Genomic DNA, 16309 nt, shown 5'->3' on the forward strand with positions numbered 1-16309 from the left:
AGGTGGAGGCAGAGGCATCTAATAGTATCCTGTCTCACCACATCACACCACACTGCCATTTACATTTTGTGCCATCCAAGGAAGGTTTCACCATGAACCAAACCACAATTGGTTTTAATATTAGTGATCAGTTCCTAGTTAACCTTTTCTTGGGTAGCTTTATTACCACTGCAGTTGTTTTTATGTAGTTGGGATGGGAAGAGAGAGAGAGAAAAAAAATGCATTGCTGCTTCTGGGACAAAGAGATGAAGGAATGCAACAATTCACCCAGACTTTTGTGAGTGAAAATGAGTGAGAATGAGACCTCTGTTTCATGGAGTCCACCATCTTTTATCTTTGTTACTGATTTTATTATAATATCTTTGTGGATTGTTATGAATTGTCCCTTAGAACTGTTGGGAGTCAACCAGCATACAAATTTAATATAATTATTATTCCATGCTTTATGCATATTTGATACCTCTGCAGTTTCCCAAGTGCCATACAATCACTAAAGAAGAGGCACTTTCTTTCAGAAGTCCCTCCTCCCCAGTTTTCCCCAAGGCCTGACAACTGAAAGGTGAAAACATCTGAACGCTTCCCTCCCACACACACACTTTTGACTAATCTCCCCGTAAAACCTCCTCCGGAAAAAAACAGGATCTTTCTCCAGTATGAGCAGTGACGAGCCGTTTGTAGACTCTTTTTTACCAGTTGCACCTTTCGGAATTACCAGCATTAGCTGATTAACCACCGAAGAACTCTTTCAAGTCCAAGAAGCTTCAGTAACCTGCCAAATGCCAAAAGCTCTTGGACGCATCAGCTGGAAAAGCACGTGACAACCTCCTGTTTCTATCTGTGCCTGACCTGTCGAAGTCCCTATCTCCTGTCGTCCCTGTAAATCGAGGCTCCGCCAGTCAAATCCTCCTCCATCCACGAGCGCACGGAAGCGCTCGCATATCTAGCATAGAGGGCCACTTAATCTGCAAGTCACGCCGTGTGCAGAGGCCAGAGGGATGAGGCACTCTTGAGGGACAGTCAGTCAGATGCAGCCTGGACTCACAAGGCCAAAGGTTTGTATGTCTATGCAATGACGGGAAGGGGCAACTGAGCTTCCAAAGTTCGGCCTAAGGCTACTCTTAGCCTCTGCAGCCGGCTTTAGCAGCCAGTTAGTCCAGCGCCAACAGCGCAGACAATCTCAGCCCGAGCGCAGAGGCCCCGCCTCCGCTGTGCTTTGAGGCGGTCCCGGCCATTGCTCCCCCGCGCCGCCCCTAAGCTCAACAACTCGCGCGTGTAACAAGTCGGGCTGTGGCATAGCTGCTGGCTCCGGAGGCTGGTTGTCTGGGGCATTCTCCTTGCCCGCAAGAGGAGGACGGCTTCGATCCCTCCAAGGGCGATCGCAGACAAGCCTATTGCCGGAGTGAGAGTGGAGGAAAGCAGAAACACCAGCCGACCTTGCGGAGGAAGAGCACTGCGAAAACCCAAGGCGGGCGGCGGGCGAGGTGTTGAGCCTCTTCCTCTTCTCTCGCCTACTTGGCTTTGCAAAAAGCGGCGAGGTTGAGAAATCCACTGGCGGAGATCGGAAAGGAAAAGCCCTACAGGAGGGGCGGGGGCGACGAGCTGCTAGAAAAGGAACTGCGTTGCTTCCCGGAGCTCGGATGCTTCCCGGCGAGATGCCCCTGTAGGACCGCACCGCTGCAGAGGCTCTGGAGAGACTCGGTCGAGTGGAAGGTGCGGTTCCTTCAAATGTGGGACGCTTCGCCTGCCCGGCGGAAACAAGGGGGGCGAGAAAGGTTCTCTTCCATTCAAGGGGGAAGGGGGAAAAAAGGAGGCAGGCTTATTGACCCGCAGCTTTTGTTGCTGGCCTTTCATCGTGCGACGGTGGCTGTGTGTGCGTGTGTTTAGAGTATTTTTAACTTTCCCCACGGCTTGGCTGCTGAAGTACCTTCGGAAGCCAGCGATTACTCCAGCCTCGCAATTCTGATTTTAAGTAGTGTTTACTATCTCACCCTCCCGTGATGTTGCCAGGGTTTTCTGAAAGGCGCTTTGCCGTTTGTCCTTTTTCTTCAGAACTTATCTGCAGAACTGTCATTTCAACCTGAAGGCCTTGCAAGCCGTCTCTGCCTGGAAGTTGCTTGTCCTGTTTAAGCTGGAAAACAAGTCACTTTGATTTGGGATCATTGCAAAATAAAAGAACGATGGGGGGTAACCTTGGCTGCCACCGTTCCATTCCCCGAGACCCTTCGGATCTTTGCCATAGCCGTAAATTCAGCGCAGCATGCAATTTCAGCAACATCCTTGTGAACCAGGAGAGGCTGAATATTAACACAGCCACAGAGGAGGAGCTCATGACTCTTCCTGGGGTCACCAGGATGGTAGCCCAAAATATTGTGGAATATCGTGAGTATATTGGTGGCTTCAAGAAAGTTGAAGACTTGGCCTTGGTGAGTGGAGTCGGGGCTGCCAAGCTGGAGCAGGTGAAGTTTGAGATCTGTGTGAGCAGCAAAGGAAATTCTGCACAGCACTCTCCCAGCTCTTTAAGAAAAGACCAGAATCTGGATCACCTTTCAGCTACTAAAATCAACATTAACACAGCCACCTCTGCTCAGCTCATGAGCATCCGTGGTATCACAGAAAAGATTGCCAACAGTATTGTAGAATACCGCAAAGAACATGGGCCCTTTAAAAGTATTGAGGACTTGGTCAAGATGGACTGTATCAACTCTTCATTTCTGGACAAAATCCGACATCAAATCTTTGCAGAACGGTCAAGACCCCCTTCCACAAATACTAATGGTGGCCTTAATTTCATTGTCAAGCCTCACCCAAGCCCCACATCCCTGAGCCTCCAGAGTGAGGATTTGGATTTTCCTCCTGGAGGGCCAACACAGATGATCTCCACAAGACCCTCAGTGGAAATGTTTGGTGGGGTGCGGGATGGGCGACCTGTGCTGAGGGTGGCTACTTGGAATCTGCAAAACTGTTCTATTGAAAAAGCCAACAATCCTGGTGTGCGAGAAGTTGTTTGCATGACTCTGTTGGAGAACAGGTATGACACAAGGTCCAGAAATATTGATTTTGTTTGTTTGTTTGTTTGTTTGTTTCTCTTCTGCTGCTTCTTTAGATCCTACATGTCCATCCTAATAGCAAAAGAGTGCCCAGAATTTTATTGTATATTATTCATTGGGCCTAAAAGCCAGTTTGGCATCAAGTTAGAAATTGGGAGACTGTGAGTTCTAATCCCTCTTTAGGCACAAAGCCAGCTGAATAACCTTGAGCCGGTCACTTTCTCTCAGCCCTAGGAAGGGGGCAATGGCAAACCACTTCTAAAAAAAACTTCATCAAGAAACTTCAGTGACCTGTTAGGTATACGTCATGAATCGGACATGAATAAATGGCAAAAAAGTAAAGTAAAATTCAGTGTGATGATTCATGGCTTACTTATGAATTTACCAAGTCATTATATTTCTTGGGTGATGATTTTATGGCTGGCACTATAGTTTTATTGTTTTGGTAACAAAGTGATAGGAAATCATACCGTTAATTTTCAACAACTGTGATCTGACATGGTTCTGGAGTTCAGGGCACATATGTAGCCCTGGAGCTCAGATGGCCTATTCTTGGATTAAGCAAACAAAATATAAATGAGGAGATGAATTCAATCCCTTTTAATCTGTAAACCACATATAAAAGTTTCAAGTTTAAAACAGCCACTGTGTAATGTACAACTCACTAAACAGTTGCTTCAGGACATTTTGTCTACATTAATAATTTGTTCTAAACAACAAATATATTTGTTTTGGCTTACTGTGTAAAGCCAGACATTAACTCTGTCAATTTATCATGTAGCCAAGGCCTTCAACCTGTTGGTATAATGTAAACAATTGTGAAAATATGCAAGATTTTATTTAGTGAATTGCTTAATGGACCTATATCCCACTAATGCAATAGATATGTAGATAAAGAGGACCATTTCTTTGTGCATTTTACAGGAGTAGCTTTTGATAGTTTTAATTGCTCCTGGCATAAATTCCAGAGTATTGTAGGTAGTTCTAGATGATATTCAGACTATTGTAGTTCATATTTCTATATTTTCCTCCCTTCGCTTTGTATTTTAAATGGCTCTTTTCCAGATTATCTTTCTTAATTTTTTAGGTTGTATTTATTTTTGATCTGTAGATTGCAGTTTGAAACAGAGTGCCACAAACTTAAAGCCGGTTTATTTTTCTATATATTGATTTTAATTGCTAATCAAAAACTCTCATATTCTGACTACTTCATAGATATGTTAATGCAGTTGTTCTTGGCAACAATATCGAAGTGGGATTCTTTTCCTTTTCCTTTTCCTTTCCTTTTCCCCTTTCCTTTCCTTTCCTGTCCTTTCCTTTCCTTTCCTTTCCTTTCCTGTCCTGTCCTGTCCTGTCCTGTCCTGTCCTGTCCTGTCCTATTTATATGCCTGGAATTTCCTGATAGATTCCATCAAATATTTGCCAAATCTGACTTAGTTTAACTTTTTGAGATTAACCAAGTTGACTCAGCATGACTTTGTCCTACAGTAGTAGCATATAATAACAAAATGTGGTAAGGCCATCTTAAAGAGTACTGTAGTGTCCCTGGAAGTTCAGTTCCCTGTATTATTTTTATTTCATCTTTTATTATTGCAAAGAGGCATGGTTGGATCAATAGTATTTGAGGAGATGAGAGGAGGTTGAAATACTACCACACCTTAGCACTTAAAATGGATTATGACTTTTAGTGTGACTGGAGCACTGTTCTAAAGTCAGCTTGAATATGAGTTATTAGGGGTTATGACATAACAGATGTATTGTGGAGTGCAAAGTTTATAGGCTTCTTCATCTTGATAAATTTAAGGATGGACTTAATATGATAACTACCTTGAGAAACCTCTACAAAGAATACACTCATTTAGGTATTTTTGATCTAGATAAAAAACCTTATGCAATAGCATTTTTGTTTGCATTTTAGCACTCCATAGTACCATAGCCAGGTGATTTTGCTGATGTAAAAGAATATAGAATAAAGAATAACAGAGTTGGAACTGACTTTGGAGATCTTCTAGTCCAACCCACTGCTCAGACAGGAAATCCTATATCATTTCAGACAAATCGTTGTCCCATAGCTTCTTAAAAACTTCCAGTGTTATAGCATTCACAACTTCTGGAGACAAGTTATTCCACTGGTTAATTGTTCTAACTTCTAACTGTCAGGACATTTCTCCTTAATTCTAGGTTACTTCTCTTTTTGGTTAGTTTCCATCCATTGCTTCTTGTCCTGGCTTCAGGTGCTTTGGAGAATAGCTTGACTCCCTCTTTTTTGTGGCAACCCCTGAGATATTGGAACACTGCTATCATGTCACCCCAGTCGTTCTCTTCATTAAACTAGACATACCCAATTCCAGCAACCGTTCCTTATATGTTTTAGCCTCCAGTCCCCAGATCATCTTTGTTGCTCTTCTCTGCACTGTTTCTAGATTCTAGAAGCTCAACATCTTTTTATATTGTGGGTGACTAAAACTGGATGCAGTATTCCAAGTGTGGCTTTCCTAAGGTATTATAAAGTGGTATTAACACTTCACGTGATCTTGATTCTATCCCTCTGTTAAAACTACATACAATTACATTTGCTTGTAATGTCAGCATATTCCATTGTCTGTAGCACAAATAATGATGTGCATGATATATATACATATTCATGCTTAAGTCAGTCTTAAGGATGCATCTACACAAATAGAATTTAAATCCACTTAGCCACATTCTAGTTCACCTATTTTAGGACAAAAAAATCAGAGTTGGAATGATCAATATTGCTAAATAAAGTATGATTCTCAGGAAGGGAAACAAGTCTGACAGGCATTGCTTTGATTATTAACAATGCTAAAATAATTTGTCTTAGTCTTTAAAAATGTTTATCAGATTCAATGCTACAAAAATTCAGGGTGGTTGTAGCTTATTGCTGTTCCAGTTTCCATTTGGAAAAAATATGAAGAAAGAGTTTTATGGAATATATGAGTAGCAGTATTCTTTAATGGACCAATAGTTTGCATATATTTATATATAAAGTATGCTTGCTGTGGTTATACTTGCTCGGTAATATGAACTTGGCAAATACAGTAGTTCTTATTCATATGTCAGCAGTACAGAGATTGAACTGCCTTTAGTGTACCATATTGCAGGGTTTTTTTTATTTTTTTACAAATTCCAAGTATGATGGAACAGTGACAAATGCCTCTGGGTTGAGCAATTTGTGTTTTTGAAGCTGAACCCTTTGCTGCAATTCTCTTTCGCAACATCATTAACATGTAATCAAAACATGTGCATTTTGCAGGACGCATAAATAGCTTTGTAAATTTTCATAGAAGCAAAAGAAACTATTTATTTATTTATTTATTTGTTTATTTATTTATAAAATTTATTTGCCGTCCATCTCATATCCAGTGATGGCTGCCCTACTGTTGCTGATCTAGCTTAATAGCAAGTTCATTTGTTTTTCATTTATATGCTTCATATTCCATTCTATTCTAAAGATGCTGAACAACTAAAATCAAATTTTAAAACCTGTAACATTAATAACAATGGCAATAATAATAGCAACAAATTCAAGAATTTTGTAATAATGATGCTTGTGCATTACCTTTAATCAGTGCTTTTTTTGTAAGAAAAAAGGTGCCGGAACTCACATCTTGTTAATCATTTATTTATCTTTTGCATGTAGTCAATCACTGTACACACACCCACACATGTCAGTTGTGTAACGAAACATAATGGTCATCGCCCACAGTAAGCACTCAGTGCACGACCACATGACCAATCACAAGCTGAACAGTGCCCCAAGCCAAGCAGCCGGACGAAGTACACATGCATTGGACTTGACATACAAGCAGCCCACATGCACCGTTTTAATGATTTTGCTGCCGACCTGCTATGCTTGACAAGGTGATTCAAATCCATGTGGACCAAACATCAAATTTTCAAAGGTTACTTTTAAAACTTGGAAAATCTGTCAAAAAAAGGTGCCGGAACTCTGTTCCGGTGCATTCTATGACAAAAAAAACACTACCTTTAATCGTCAATTACTGTTAAACAACAGAAATAGAATAGAACAGAACAGAAACAGAACAGAAATTTATTTGGCCAAGTGTGATTAGACACAAGGAATTTGTCTCTGGTGCAGAAGCTCTCAGTGTACATGCAAAGCAACAGAATCATCATCATCTTCATCATCTCAATAAGGGCGGAAGGAGTAAAAAGGATAATAAGATTTAGTTGATCTATGAAGTGATAGAAGAGTTAGGTTTGCAGCAGTTAAAGTTTCTGAGTAGTTTTTGTGGTCAGCTCTAAGTGGAATGTATTGCAGTAGTGGTCCCATTTTGTAGTAATGAATGGGGGGGGTGATTGTTGCTAGACTTACCACTCCACAGATGGCTTACTTACCTATAATAGGTAGAGAACCTCCTGGCCATGGACTCCACTTCCTTTTTGGCAAGAGCCATAAGTCTAGGAGGACCCTCAAATAGCAGGTTTATTTCTTCTAAGTGGAATGCAGCCTGTTCCACAGCAGATGAAGCAGACGAAGATATACAAAGGAAATGACTGATTATGAAATATGGCAACATTCAGGATCCTTGATCATGTAAAAAGTCCTGCTTATATTCAGGCAAGCATAGTTGAATCTTCCTTTGGACATTGTTTCTCAGCATGTTTTTCAAAATGGTCTCATATGAATAAGTTCAGTAATTGAATGTAAAAGGCCCAGTGTCTGTTATATAACCCTGACTATGTGCTATCAAATCAATGTTGATCTTAGTGACCAAGTAGGTAGATTTTTCTCCATGATGATTTATCCCTAGCCTAGTATTTCATGTCTTCAGTGCTATATCCATAGCTACTTTAACCATGTCTGTCCATCTTGCTATTGGCCATCCTCATCTTTCCTTTCCTTTTACCTTTCTTAGCATTAGATCCTTCTCCAGAGAGCTACATCTTCACGTAATAAAGTGATTTAACATTGTTTTAAAAAGACTAAAATAAAAAATCCATTATTTGCATTATCATTCAGGGAAATGTTTTTAGAAAAGTCAGAGCCCACTGTATCTGAAAATAGGAGGAAACTTAATAGTTTACTCTTGCATTCCACACTTTCCTTTGCAAATATATCTGTAAATATGGATTTTTTTTCCTGTGGTAAATGTTAGAAAGCTAATATTCTAAGCTCATAGAAAAAAGCATAGAGAATTCCTTTTCTCACCATTTTTTCAGCATTGCTGGACAGCCATAGGTCTGTTGTAACTTTGCTGCTATGCCAGAATTATTTAGTCCTTCAGCTGATTTATTTTTACATGCTTAAACTCTTCTTGCTTTGGCAGAGCAACAAGGTGTGTCTGTTTTATCTTTATCTTTTCCTTTATCTCTGTGTATATTTTCTTGTACCTATTCTAATAATACATTGGCGTACATCCAAGACAAACTGTAATAAAAGAGCAGGAAAAACACAGGCTTAATAACACGGGTTATTAACACAATGATGGTGAGCACAAAAAGTATGCAATAAACAATTCTTATTTTCGCCCTCATCTAATATTAAAACCAGTATGTAGAACCCCTTCCATGTCTAAAAGATGTACTCCAAGTGCATTCTGCTGACAATAAGTCTAAAAGAGAGGGATTTTGGGCTTCATTTTAGCCTATATAAAAAAAAATCATGTTTTTACAAGATGCCTGTTAGTCAACTATTTGAAAACTGGGCTAGGACTGCTAAGGAATATTTTCTGGTCACATGCTAGTGCAATCAATACCTTTTATTTAAGATTCATGGAGGGGGGGGATTGGGGTTAGGTTTAAAATTTGGACTTAATCACAAGGACTAAATACCCAGTTAGCATGTAATGGTAGTCCTTATCAGATTGCATTCCATGCAAAATGCTATTTATTCATGCTTGAGTAGTGATTAAAATATTGATATACTTACAGGCATACAACAGATATGATGCAACTATATGCATAATTGACTTTAATTTAGTAGGACTTGTGTATTACATTGTGTTGTACATGATATAGAAGTCATGTGGTTGTGAATTAGCAAGAAAGGTTCCCTTTTTGTTTTTTACAATATATGCCCCTTTTTTTCTCTTCCTAAAACAATTTTCCTATAAGGGGAAAATTCTTAAGCAATGAATGTATTTTGTTATGGTCAAGACAGTCTTTCTTTTATAAGACACCAGACTGGCTTTTAAAAAACAAACACCAAAAAAAGGCAATGGAAAATGAGAATGAAAATGATAATGAAAATGAGAGAGTATATATGTATGTGAGATAGAAAAGGTGGGAATGAGAAAGAAGGAGAGAGGAAAAGACATTATTTGTTGGATATCCTTGATGTATTTATAACTGACATAGTCTAAATACTGCTGTCATAAGATTTTGAAATATCTTAATCTTTACTCCTGAATTTGGCAGGATTCAGATCAAAGATAGAAAAATTGAGTTGGTGGAGCAAACAGGATTCTCCTTTTCTCCTGAGTCCCAAGTGTTCTTAGTCCTGGTTTTCTTCCTTAATTTGAGTCAGATCTTCTTATGGCATATCTCCAGAACCTATTTCAAAGCTAGTGCTTAGTCTTTGGAAATTCATAATAGTGGCCAGGATAAATGGGCCAGTAAAGAGATGAAGATACTGATACCAAGGAAATGTCTGATTATGAAATATGGCAACATTCAGGATCCTTGATCATGTAGAAAGTCCTGCTTATATTCAGGTAAGCCTGGTTGAATCTTCCTTTGGACATTGTTTCTCAGCATGTTTTTCAAAATGGTCTCATCTGAATAAGTTCAGTAATTGAATGTAAAAGGCCCCAGTGTCTGTTATATAATCTTAGATAAGATATTCATGTTTAATGCCTGAATCAGTCTCAAAGTCATATTAAAGATATTGAACATTAATTGCAATGTATCAGTAATTATTGCTAGAACTGAGGTGGATGTAAGAGTCAGTGAGAAGTCAGTTTCAACTTAAAAAGTATTATTAGTAAATGTAATTATTGAAAATTGTTTTTTGTTCTCTGCTGCACAAACATGCCTGCATGTGAATCATACAGTAGGTAGCAAGGGATAGACTGGGACTATGATCTTTGCAATTTCAGATATAGCTTCCTCAAGAATAGGGCTAATCGAATACCAACAACACTTAACAGAGACTGCATTATCTCATGAATTTCATCTTTGAACTGATTTTAATCTTCATGAGTTAAAACATCTAACCTATTTTGGAGATTATCTTGCTTCTATCTTATCCCCTCTAACTACTTGCTTGTTGAAAAGTTCTGAAGAACTGGTAAGTTTCCACATCTTAGTCTGAATTTACATTAATAATGAGAAAACTCTGGAATTGATTATTAAACCATTGATTTGGAAGCATTTAAAAATAATGCAGTCCTTGACAACAGCCTGTAAATATTTATCTAGAATAAATTGTGCCAAACCAATCTGGTCTCTATTTTTGATGCTGTGATCAATTTAATTGACCATTAGAAAGCAGAGGACACTGAGTACAGTACCTTGACTTCAACAAAGAACACAACAAAGTCTTCTATAATATTTAAATATAGAAAATGTCAGTTGGATTGGCTACCATTACATGGATACAGAGTTGCTTGAACAATACTGCATAAGCATACATCAGTAATAAATGGTATCAAGCTGGAATAAAATCTTGAATAACATACCAGAACCTCAATTCCAGGCCTTATGCTCTTTAGCATATTTATAAATGACTTGAGTAATTTCCATTTTGACAGATGTCATAACATTGCTAGGACCACAATCATCTTAGAGGACAAGTTGGTCAGGATTCAGGATGAAGTCAAAGTAATCAACAAGATGAATTTCAAGATGGACAGGAGAAACTTCCTGACAGTGAGGACAATTAACCAGTGGAACAACCTCGTGTTTATTCCCAGTATTAATTGTGTTATAGAATAATTATTTTCAGGGTTATTCAAAAATATGTCTAAATCAGGGGTGTCAAACTCACAATGTCACATGACGTGTCACGACATATCACGACTTTTTTTTCATTCCCGGCAGTGGGGTGAGCACAGTTTCAGCATGATGCATCCGGCCCTTGGGCCGGCAGTTTGACACCCCTGGTCTAAATGAAATAATAGAGTCTAATTTCCATGTAAATCCCTAAGATTGCGATATACTATATCATTAAAATCTCATATATTCAAAAATTGATCCTATTTCATTTTATGAGATTCCAAGTAGGCAGTTTTCAAAGTTTTTCTAATGTCCTCCAAAGAGGCTCCAAAAAGGACTTACTTTCTGACTGTTATTACTCAAAAGATGGGGAATTGATGACTTAATGAGTAGCCCTTGGACTAAAAAAAATAATCTATCAGTCGTGCCCCAGAAGTTATTTAATACTGTAGATGTTTCTGTCAGTTGTACTATTTATGTAAATAAATTGAAAGTTTTTCTTGAAGGAAAAAACATAAGTCTATTAAACCTGCAACTGGTCATTTTAAAATATTGCTATTGTAAGGTCTTCAGATTCTCTTTCCTCACATATCCGTGGTTTCAGAATACATATATTGTTTTGCTCTCTCCATGCCTCTGTTTGGTCTTTTCAAGACAGTTCCCACAGTAATTCCTAATTAATTAATGTGTTAAAGTCAGGCTGGTATATGTGCAAGCTTAGTATGTTTGCTTAGTTGTTTATCATCATGCATATAGAAATTGCCTATTGTTATGGCTATTGAATGCTAGCTATTTTTTTTTTAAGAAAGTTAAATTGGGCCATGATTCTCAGATATATTGGGATGGCAACAATCAGATTTTCTAGTTTGTATGTTACCCATACACTGGCTAGGAATTCTAGCAGTTCTAGTGCTGAAGGGTTTGGAGAGAATCAAAGTGGGGAAGACTGCTCAAGATAAAGGATCATTTACTTTGAACTCTGAAAAAAAGGCCAGTTATCTTTGTTTGTAAAATATATTCTATACCTTTGTTTTATCATATATATTTTTACAGAGATGGACTGTAAACTACCTGAATTATAAACAGGAAAGCTGAAACTTTTGCATACTAGCCTGCCAATTGCAATATTATAAAGCATGAACATATATGTTGGAGACTTACAGAAGGGTATTGCACTAGGAGATGATATGTCAGTTGCTATGAGATCATCCAGACACCTTTTCCAGATTGCTGAAGGTAATTGAGAAAAGCTTTATTTAACAAACATGGTTTCTTGCTATTCAGATGAGTACAAGGCATCCAGCCTGTTTTGCTAGCTGGCTTCCCATGCCGCTGCTGTGATCAAACTACATCAGCAAGCTTTGTCAGCAACAATGTAGAAAATCTATGTCAGCTCCCTCCCCTTTTCAGGGGCTTTCCTTCTTTTTCTCTGTGTCCAGGGCTACTATTGTCATATGGCATATTCTCAGAACAGGCACTTGCTGTTTTAATAATCCACAATATAACCAGTCTCATATTGGTACCATATTAACAAAAAAATAGTGGCTTTATTAGATTAGTCAAAAGATCTCTGTCATTGTTGGCTAAGTATTAGAAGAATGGCTCAATGCTGCCTAATTCTCTGAAATTGCTTTTCCCTAGATTACTTAACCTTATTTAGCTATTTCCATAGAGGAGAGATTATTATCATTGTTAATTTGCCTTGATATCATTGTATATCATTGTAAACAAACAATGTTTTCAACTCTAGTTTAGTAGCCATGGAAATCCAGAGGAAAAGAATTGATGGCATAAATAATGCAAATTATAAAGGAGAATATTTGTAGCCCCGAGTTAGCCCAACCAAAGAATCTCCAAGACTACCTCCCCCAACACTGACAGGCAAGCCACTAGAATATAAACTGACAGTACACTGTACTCCTTATTAGCACTGATGATGTTACCTAGTTTGGGTATTGAAACGTCTGCAAGAAAACAAGCAAGCTCAGAGAGCACCAAGGATCCCTGACCAAATTATATTTTGCAAATTATGATGCTGATGTCATTGCTTTTTAGCAATGCTTCTATGACAGTTATGCTTCTCATACATAAGATTCAATCAGTTCCTAAGCAAATTTGGCAAAGATATGTATTTGAAAACTATGAGAACTAGGTGAATACATTTATAATAATTTCAGTAGACTAATGATTTCAGTTTAAGACAATTTCATTTGCTCAGAAAAATAGCAAACAATTGACTGTAATTTGTTAGATTCTAAATACAGATGCTTATCTCAACGCATATTTCAGAAGTACACATTGGTCCATTTTTAGCATTTACAAATCAATTTTATTTTTAAAAGCTATTTGCTACAAAAATGTATTCTTGACTTGCAGATAGCGTAGAATATTTTGGTATGGGTGCAAAGTGAAAATCTCATGTAGCATTTGAAGACTAGAGTAGTAAGAAACTAAAATAATGTCGTGCAAAGGTTATGGTTGAATGTTTGGATGTACTCAATCAGTTATAATTTTGTTTGCTTGGTTGTTTATTTATAACAACATAAATCTTAAGACAATATTTGTATCTGAATATTGCAACAATAAAATATTGTTTTTAAACCAAATATTAGGAAGAATCTGTTTCTTAAGATTTCCTCTGTTGGCAGATTGATCTTTTTTCCAAATTTCATAAAAAAAAAATTCTGCTGAAAATGAAACTAATTTTGTGATAAGTCTCAGGTATACTAAATATACAGATATCTGAATATAACTAAAGAAATTACTGGAAAATTGAAAATTCTGCAATAAAATAGTTCTAATATATATTTATGTGATGAGTTGGATGGTTTGACACTATTTCCACAACAAAGACACTTTTAGTAGAAATGGTTTTTGATTTTATCTCCATTCTGTGTTGTGCATGGTGTCCATCTACTGTCTTTTGAAAAGGGATTGTTTTTAGGAGTTGTCAGCAGTTTCTTGATAGTGTAGGGCTGACAGTTACGTTCTTCCATGTCATTGCTGTTAATTACAGACAATACCATCAAATAAAGAGTAAATAAGAATAGGAGTAAATAAGAATTGACTGGGTTCCCACATCACACTTGGCCAAGAACTTTTAATCATAGTTTGTTGAGTGAGCTATAGTAAGGTGGTTTATTTTATTAAGCCAAAACCAGACCAAACTGTATTCTGACTTTACCACTTTCTGGATTGTTGACTTTTAGCGATGACAAGAGATTTTTTCTCATATGAATCTGTTTCTAACTTGGTCTTTCTGGTCTTCCAGTGATGCAAATACAGGTTTGACTCTTGCCTAATTTCTTCAATTCCACAGAGACTTAATTCACACAGAATCTTGATTTGCCTCTGTTAAGAGAAAGGGTTTATCCTCTAATTTTGCACCAGCTCCTTTCAAATTCCCCTTCTCTCCTCTAGCTCTAATTGTGCAGCTACCATAATATTCTTCATGTTCTGACTCTCCCCCCCAAAAAAAATTAAAATAAAATCAAAGAAAAGGAGCAGGAAGTAGATACCCCAGTAAAGTAATATTATATTGTTTCCAGGGGCAACAATGCATCTGTAGGAGCTGCTTTATGGAAGGGTGATCTAAATCTAGGTGAACTGGGATTGTTCTCAACCCTTTTTTTCTGTCTTAGCCTTGTTTCTTTTTGGCCAACCTAAAATGGCTTGATACATATGATAAAGTGATCTCAGTGGAACTCCTATAGTAATTGTATGGTTTCTGACAATGTATAAATATTAGATGGACTTTTAATAGCTTCTGTGTCTCCAGGCATTTACTGGAGCCTTTACTCTTTTCATCCATCTTTATGTAGTGGTGCAATGCATGCTAATAAAATTTGGATGAATGTGCGCCTCGTAGATCATTTGGAAAACATTTTCTTGTAATGACAATGGCTGGTTATTAAATTAAACTCTTAGACTACAATATAACAGAAGTAATAAATATCAGAATTCAGGCCCACTAACCTTTCTACGGTACTTTCCATTACGTTGGGCACTGCAGGGACTATAATAATGAGAGACAGATAAAGCTGTTTATTTTGAATAGTTACCTCTAGTAAAAAAAATAAATGCCATAAGGAACCAGAGAAAGAAAGAGAACTGGCCTTTTGTTCTTAACTGTATTTGTCATATACCTCGCCCTTGATGGAGAAACTAGAAAGTTATATCAGCCTTGGCATAAATCCAAAGTTAATAACAAATAGAACCTGCCTGTTGAAATATATACATTTTGCTAACTTTATATATGAATATCTTCTAATTTCCAGCTTGCAAAATCTTCTTGATCTGATAACCCAGAAGGCTTATAGAGTGTGATGTAACTGCTATATTTACAGTATAATCCAAACAATACTAACATATAACTCAAATGTCATGCTGTTATGTTGTTATTTTCCTTTCTTAGTATGCTTTTCCAAATTTAGAAATCCTGATCTAACTGCTAAAGAAATTTCTAATTAACCAGGAGAACACTTTCCCTTTTGTTTGTCTTTTTTAAAAAAAATATCCCTGCCACTTTAAATCCAATACTAGTTCTTCCTGTTTGAGAGTTTGACATCAACAGAGTGCAACTTTATCCACTATTACCAAGCCCACATCACATGTCTCTTAAATTACAGCAAGGAAATTAGTACTAAGCATTACTTTCCCCAGTGATTTAACTTTATACAGAATAATAGAGTTGGAAGGGACCTTGTAGGTAATCTAGTCCAATCCCTTGCTCAAGCAGGAGACCCTATACCATTTCTGACAAATGACTGTCCAGTCTCTTCTTGAAAGCTCCAGTGATGAAGAACCCACAGCTTCTGAAGGCAAGGTGTTCCATTGGTTGATTGTTCTCACTGTTAGAAACTTTTTCCTTATTTCTAGGTTGAATCTCTCCTTGATCAGTTTCCATCCCTTATTCCTTATCTGGCCTTCAGATGCTTTGAAAAATAGATTGTCCCCCTCTTCTCTGAGACAGCCCTTCAAATATGGGAACATTACTATCATGTCTCCCCTAGTCCTTCTCTTCACTAGATTAGCCATGCCCAGTTCCTGTAACCATATTTTTAGCCTCCTGTCCCCTAATCATCTTTGTTGTTCCTCTCTGCACTCTTTCTAGAATTCAACATGTTTTAATTGCATTAACAGAGAGATTGAATTAAGATCACATGAGGTAGTTAATACCACTCGATAAAGCCTTAGTAAGACCACGCCTAGAATACTGGTCTCCACACTATAAAAAAGATATTGAGACTCTAGAACAGGGGTCTTCAAACTTGGCCCTTTTATGACTTGTGGACTTCAACTCCCAGAATTTCTCAGCCAGGCATGCTGGCTGAGAAATT

At 37.7% G+C, this 16309-nt stretch overlaps 1 protein-coding gene across 3 annotated transcripts in view; it reads left to right on the forward strand.

The window, feature by feature from the left end:
- The first annotated feature begins 1030 nt into the window (after positions 1-1030).
- The window catches only part of EEPD1 (endonuclease/exonuclease/phosphatase family domain containing 1), a 38728-nt gene continuing 23449 nt past the window's right edge, over positions 1031-16309 (forward strand). For 2 of the 3 annotated variants that reach the window (XM_015811763.1, XM_015811765.1), the window contains exon 1: positions 1869-3028. In XM_015811763.1, the coding sequence (XP_015667249.1) occupies positions 2178-3028 (851 nt within the window). In that variant the 5' untranslated portion in view covers positions 1869-2177. Of the gene's footprint in view, positions 1053-1868; positions 3029-16309 lie in introns of those variants that run through there. The other variant, XM_015811764.1, reaches the window with a different exon arrangement.

This window comes from Protobothrops mucrosquamatus, unplaced genomic scaffold (genome assembly GCF_001527695.2).
Source record: "Protobothrops mucrosquamatus isolate PMUCROS unplaced genomic scaffold, P.Mucros_1.0 scaffold48, whole genome shotgun sequence".
Lineage (NCBI taxonomy): Eukaryota > Metazoa > Chordata > Lepidosauria > Squamata > Viperidae > Protobothrops > Protobothrops mucrosquamatus.